This window comes from Archocentrus centrarchus, chromosome 3 (assembly GCF_007364275.1).
Source record: "Archocentrus centrarchus isolate MPI-CPG fArcCen1 chromosome 3, fArcCen1, whole genome shotgun sequence".
Classification (NCBI taxonomy): Eukaryota; Metazoa; Chordata; class Actinopteri; order Cichliformes; family Cichlidae; genus Archocentrus; species Archocentrus centrarchus.
The window spans coordinates 35,570,374-35,577,375 of NC_044348.1; the positions used below are offsets into that span (position 1 = coordinate 35,570,374).

Genomic DNA, 7,002 nt, shown 5'->3' on the forward strand with positions numbered 1-7,002 from the left:
TCATCCACAGTCCTTAAACAGGGTGAACCACAACCAATGATTCTGATTTTCTAATGAGTGCTTTGTTTTTACCATTAATGAACAGGACAGGTGGTTTCATGACTGAGCTGCAGCAGCTTTAATTTCCCATCTCGCTAAACGAAGGAAACAAATGCAGGTTTACTGAGGCTGCTGCAGGTGAATGCATGAATCCAGTAACTGCAAACACACCAACAGCAAACAAATGTGACATAAAAAAACAGGACACAGTTTCAACTTTTATACTCAATTTTAATTTAGGATGCAGGTGAGCCAGTTCTGATATAAAAAGCTGAGTGACAGAGAAATGCTGCCCAGCAACATTCAGACCAAAGCAAAACAGCACAACCATCACGTCTGCTTCCCGATCCGCTCAGGTAAGACCGGAAGATTCGATTTTCTGAGTGCAGTAAAATTTCACCCACCCCCCACCCATCCATGCAAACACACCCCTAACAAACATGCTTCTGTTGGAATAAAAGTGTAGAAAAATCAATAAAAAAATGGCAGAGGTGAAGGCTGAGCACGATGAGACTCCCGTTCCCACAAGGCCTTATATTAATCAAAATATTTTACAACAACAAGAACTGATACTTTCAGCCCGAACAGCAGCGAGCTGAAGTGATTCAGGTCAAATTTCCACTGCTCCTCTCTGAAAAACAACCAGTTACTGCAGGTTAGAAATTCAGCGTCACACCTCACATCCCCGAAGTAGCAGATAAGAAGAAAACACTGATGAGCTGAAGGTTTGTGTTTAAAATTTACTGAACTTTCTGCATAAAACAAAATAAAATAAAATTTCTGCATAAAATAAAATAAAATCAAAGCTGACAGGAAACATTAGGAGAATCCTGTGGGAACGCTGAGCAGCTCAGAAGAAGCAACAACATTCCTGCAGAGAGGTGACGCTCCTGACAAACCCTGTGGAAAAACACTCCACGCCCACACAAAGCTCATGTAATTATAAAGTCTGACAGCAGCGCGCTGCGGCCCCCGCCCCTCTCTGCGGCATTTTGGTGGGGCGTGGGCCTGTCCCGATCTGCTCACACCTCATTAGCAGGTGGCTAATGAGCCGGCCGGGTTAAAAGTGGGTTTAATTAAATCTGCGGTTCACCTGAAGAGTCTGAGGTGTCTGGGTCCACCCAGCAGCAAACACACACACCTGTCTGGACGGGCCGCTCCGACAGGTGGAGGGGGGGGGTGTCATCCTGCGCACACCTTTACAGTTTCAACACAACATGGCCTCGCTGTCAGCAACAGAACCGATTCCCTGGTCACGCTGCTGCTCTGGTTTCCCCCCCGATCGAAGCGTCAAACTGCAGGCAGAGACGTCCTCAGAGCAGCGACCGAAGGCTGCAGCGTTCAGCGCACACCACCTTTCTGCTAACGCAGAAGCTAATAAAATACACAATAAAACGATTTTTACAGATCGCTGAAGAGTTAAAGTGGAATTTCACTCACACTGTTGGAGGCTCTGCAGGTGTTACTGTGGGTTTAACTTTGACCTGAACATAATGCTATAACATCTTTAAGTATACCTGTTCACATTATGAGGCTAAAGCAACACTTTAGGAATTTAAACCAACATAAACTGACTCACGACTCTTCTGTGCTGAGAACAACACTAAACTAAACTCATGGTAGGGAGGCCCATGTTCTCTCATTTAACACCATCTGCCGTGACACGTACCAACAAGAGCCCCACTGAGTGGGTGCCAACGCTCGGGGCGGGGGTCAGGGGTGCTGATAAAGTCAGCGAACAAGTGTGTGAAGTCTGATGGGTCTAGCTTGAGCAGGATGCATCAATGCTGTGAATCTGAACATCCTAGTTCACATCGTTCTCGAGTTACGGCCAACGTTAAAGTTTCTGTGGAATAGACGCCGCCGACGCCGAGGCTACGACAAAACCTCAAATCTGCCGCAGGTACGACATAACAGGCCGTCTCCGTTTCCAGCAAAATGCGCTCTTCACTCTGTTTGGTCGGGGCTGCCGAGCGCTGCCATTTCCACCTGCTAAGACTGCAGGTGTACCGGCCACTGATATGGCAGGAGACCAGGGTTTAACCCGCGCCACCTTTCTGCAGGAAACACTTCACTGTTCAGACACAGAAGTTAAACATGGTGTTAATAAAACCACCTGGTAAAGGACAATTCTGTCTGTGTGTGTGACCCTGCCCTCCTCACTCAACTGTTTTTACTCACAATCAGATATAAAAGTGTTTTTCCAGTGCTGATCTTTAACAACATGAGTCATGGTTGAAACTGGTAATTAAAAAACACACACACACACACACACACACACACACACACACACACACACACACACACACACACAAAGAGTTGTCCTTTAAACATCAACATGTAGTGAATGTACTTAACAATAAAAACTTTTTTTTAAACAAACTCTTTGTAGAAGAAAAGACGAAAATACACATCCTGAAAAAGGGAATTTCAGCATTCACACGTCCATCCTGCAGCTGCAGAGCGCTCAGCGACGTCCACGGCCGGCCCGTCACACCAAACCGGCACCAAGAAGAGGAAATGCAGGAAATGTGTGGGGTTTTCTTTTTCCCGGAGAATCCTAACGGAGGCGACTCAGTTTGTATGAGTTCACGTTGCGTCACATTCCCCCAAATCAATCAGAGGATCGATGAGACAGCTGGAGTCTTCGCTCTGAAAGCTTCCACACAGACATCACTGACTAACTGGTCCATTTTTACAGTCAGATCCAGTGAATTCAGTCACTGGATTTCTTTGAATTTTTAAAGATTTTTCCAGAAAACACGTTTAAGATTTTTCTTCTAAAATGATTCCAGCTGTGATAAATAAAAATGTGAACTGTTCCAGGTGGACTGTGGGAACACTGGTGGTTATTCTGGATGATGGTGGCGGTGAGTTATTGAGAGATGAAATAACAGAAAAAAGATCATGAAGAAGAAGTGCGGCCTCTAAAGGGAGAAGCTTCCATAAAAGCTGCAGGTTATCAATCATCCTGGTGGTTACCCTCCTCACTGCCCATTGGTGGCGGTACTGTTGGGGGCGGGGCTGGAACCTTCTGCCCCTGCGGGCGGCTGGACGTTGTCGGCCAGGTTGTGAGCGTGCTCCAGGAAGAGGTCTTTGAGGACGCTCAGCTCTTTGCTCAGCAGTTTGATCTTTGCCTCGAGCCGCTCGTTCTCCTCCTTCAGCTCGTTGACGCGCTGTTGTGTGTCCATCGCCTTCTGCTTGCTGCGCATGCGGCTCTTCTTCACCGCCAAGTTGTTGCGTTCGCGCCGCTGGCGGTACTCCTCACTGTCCTTGTCTGCTGGGGGCTTCTTCATCTTGCTGGGGGCGAGGGCTTTGCCGCCTCCGGTTGAAGGGTTTGCCGGTATGAGTTGGGGGACCTGCTGAAGTCCGGCTATGGCCGCCGGCAGGGAAGAGGAGGTGGTGGCGTGGGCCTGGCTCTGGATGACGCTCACGCCGTTGTGGTCAGTTGCAGTTAGTTTCGGCTGCGACGGCCGGCTCATTTGGATGTGCTGCCTGCAGATGATGATCTCCGACCAGAGTCTCCTCAGGTGTAGAAATGAATAGAAGACTGGAAGCAAAAAGGAAGGTCCTGCAGCTGGACAGAACCTGGAGGACGACACAGACCAGATTCATTGAGCACACTGCTGCCGCTTCGAATCATTAAAAGCAAAATACAGATAAGCCTTTTTTTTTTTAAGAAGTGGATTCAGAACAACACTGGTGTATGCACAATCCTACACACGATCCTGGAGACGCTTCAGCCTCTTCCTGGATCTGGATGACCCAGTGTAAGAGTACATCAAGACAGTTTGTTATAATTCGGTCTCTGTGTGCAGGAATCATGCAGTGAATCAGTGTTTCCCTTTCACTGACTTTACTCAGTATATTAACAGGCCACTTTGTGTGTGTGTTTAATGTTATTTATCTGAGAGAACGATTGTGACTGATTCTTTAGCAGACATTCCCCTTGCTGGCTTCCTGCACTTTGACAGGAAGTGAAATGCACTGCGGTGGTCTGTGATATCATACGGCTGCATCTCACAACATGTCTGTTCTTTGAATGCATCGTTCTGATCTTCTATTCATTTGATTTTTTCAGTCTTCTTCTTCTATGTGGTGAACTCCCCTGTTGAGCCCTCACTGTTAAAGCCTACTTTTGAATCAATCATCATTCTACCTATACTTAGGTCATCACTGGGCTATGCCTGCAAGCATGTCTGAGTTGGTTGAACATCTTAAATTAACTCACCAGTCAGATGCATATGCAAATGGGCACAAAGTTGGTACCGTGAGTTCTGCTTTAGCCATCTTACAGCAGTAAAGTGAGGGCGCAGCTGGCATGCTTTGGCCCTGCTAACACCACAGCCAATCAAAATCAGTCATACTTGACCAATTTTTGATTTCACTGCAGCTCTGCACCAGAAATTTTTATTTATGCACAGACTCTATTCATGCAACAAAAGGGCTCGCAAGCCCCGTGAATGTGCGCACATCATTGCAGGGTGTTGGTTAAAGTTCCACCTCTAAACATCATTTCCCCAGTGACGCGTTCTCAGTTTCTCTCTGCAGAGCTCATTCCACTCAGGAGGCTTATCTTATCTTCTTCCTCCTTCTCCATCACTCCATCATATAATTGCTCGGATTGTTATTCCGCACGGCCAATTAGTGAAACCGCTCTGATTGGCTGGTACGTTGCTATGCAGCCAGTCAGCTGTGCGCAGGGAAAAGCGCTCCGGGTGAAACAGAGGAGCGGTTGCCTGTTGTTGCATCATCACTAGCGGCTGTCTTTGTGTGAAGAGAGGGGAACTCCAGAGTCATGCGGCGCTGTGCATAAGCCACAGCTTTCAGGTGACTTCACCGACCTCCGACAAATATTAAAACACGTAAAACAGCCTGAAACAGGTGGACTGAACCCAAACACGTCGCTTCAGAGTCCCTAAATTTTAATTTCCCGACACTTTGACAACTTTCTGTTCACTCAGAGCGACCAACCACACGACTCACCGCTTCGCCACTGAACGCTGAACTTTGCCGCTTCGAAACAGGCGTCAGTTTAAGCCTAGTTTGCCCTGAAACGCTGCAGCTTTCTTTAACGTAAGCGAACACTGCCTGTTTAGCCGGGCACACAGCCAGCTAGCGGGTTAGCTCCTGTCGCTAACAGCCTAACCTCACTGCCAGCGCCGCCGTTTCGGACCCACACAGACAGGAAACCACAACTTTACCTTCACGGGGAGGCGGCGGACTCAACCGTCCGTCAAAAGAAGAAAGACTCACCGGAGAAAGCCGAAGTTTAATCCTGTCGCTATGAGCTCGGACTGTTTTTGTTTGTAACATGGAGAGCGACCGATTGCGAAATATCTTTTACCATGTACGGCAATGTCCAGGATCAGCTAATCACAGGCGAGGAGGTGGCAGCGAATGGGGCGGTTGGCCAATCATGTACGAGTGTGCGGCGGAGTGATGCAATGCTCTCTGTGATTGATGCGTCTTTGGACCAATAAGACGCCGCTGTCTTCGCTCGGCGTTGTTTATGTAACTGAGGCTGGTCAGATGAGTTGAAACACGTATGACTTCATCTCTGAATGACGAGACTCACTGTATCTCCAGCACCGACGCCGCCGCTTCCACCAGTCATCACAGCGACTGTTGTCATGTCCGTTTGTACGAGGAACCCCCTGAAACACCTGGTGAGCCTTCACAGGTGAGACCCGCGGGTAATGAAGCCACAGTGGAGCCGGAACACATCAAAACTGTCAGTAATGGTTAATAATCATAACAGTGACCAGGGAAGATAAATGAAGGGATGCAGTGACATCAGAGGGCCCCTGGACCAGACACACACACACACACACACACACACACACACACACACACACACACACACACACACACACACGCACTAAAACCAAAAAAGACAAGAAAAAAATCACAGAGACACACAACAACCAAACAGAAATTGTAAATATTCACAAAATAATCACAGAGACAAAAGTGATCAAAAACACACAAAACCACCACAGACAGATATGTCCAAAAATGACAAAAAAAAAAGACCACAAAGAGACACAAACCCATGACAAATGTGCATAAATGTATCCAAATAGAGCACTTCCCTCTCAGACTGCTGGCTTACTTGTGGTTCCTAGGATACTTAAGAGCAGAATGGGAGGCAGAGCCTTCAGCTTTCAGGCCCCTCTTCTGTGGAACCAGCTCCCAGCTTGGATTCAGGAGACAGACACCCTCTCTATTTTTAAGATTAGGCTTAAAACTTTCCTTTATGATTAAGGCTGGATCAGGTGGGTTTTTTTTTCCTCTCTTTGTTGTTCATGGTCTCTCTGTGCTCCTCTTTGGTTTCGTCTCCCTCCCCTCACCCCCACCAGATTTATCAGATTGTTGATTCGGCCAGTCCTGAAGCCTTTGCTGTCTCTCTGATAGGTTTATGGCCTTCCTCACTTGCACTGAGAACCCTCCTGGCTGTGTCCCTTCTCATTTGTCTCCAAGCGGTGTTAAAGTTTTGACCCCCTGTTCCTGACACAAGTTTATATTTTTGTGAAAGCTCAACAATAAATCTGCATTTTGAGTTTCATCTCATCTTCTTGGGTCCATTCTCTGCCTCCCACACAGCCGACTTTGGTAGAAACTGGATAAAAATGTCTGTAAATCCTAAACAGTTAATTCCATGTGTTGGTAGAACCCCTTGAATTAAAGCTGAAAGTCTGCACTTCAGTCCAATCATGATTACTTGATTTAAAATCCAGTGTGCTGGTGGACAGAAGCCAGCCCCCCCCCCCCCCCCCCCCCCCCAAAAAAACAAAACACATCACTGTCCAGAAACGTATGAACTGTATAAATAAAACTGGTGAAAACGACCACAAAGAGACAGAAAACACAGGTTTGGTATCAGTGATGCCAGGTCACATGACCAAACATTACATTGCTTTCACCAGGCTCTGTGTCCAAACTAAGCTGATGTCTGGAAAC

General features: G+C 47.2%; 1 protein-coding gene across 3 annotated transcripts; it reads right to left on the reverse strand.

Moving 5' to 3' along the window:
• Positions 1-249: 249 nt before the first annotated feature.
• Positions 250-5,402, reverse strand: cebpg (CCAAT enhancer binding protein gamma). 3 transcript variants are annotated; one of them, XM_030723349.1, is made up of 2 exons: positions 5,296-5,402; positions 250-3,627 (listed from the first exon to the last, which is right to left on the reverse strand). In XM_030723349.1, the coding sequence occupies exon 2, from the start codon at positions 3,519-3,521 to the stop codon at positions 3,027-3,029; it is 495 nt and encodes a 164-aa protein (XP_030579209.1). In that variant the 5' UTR covers positions 3,522-3,627; positions 5,296-5,402; the 3' UTR covers positions 250-3,026. The 3 variants fall into 3 exon arrangements, with proteins under 3 accessions (XP_030579209.1, XP_030579214.1, XP_030579220.1); XM_030723354.1 differs by having other exon boundaries at positions 5,244-5,380; XM_030723360.1 differs by lacking the exon at positions 5,296-5,402 and adding an exon at positions 5,026-5,143.
• Between the last annotated feature and the right edge of the window lie 1,600 nt (positions 5,403-7,002).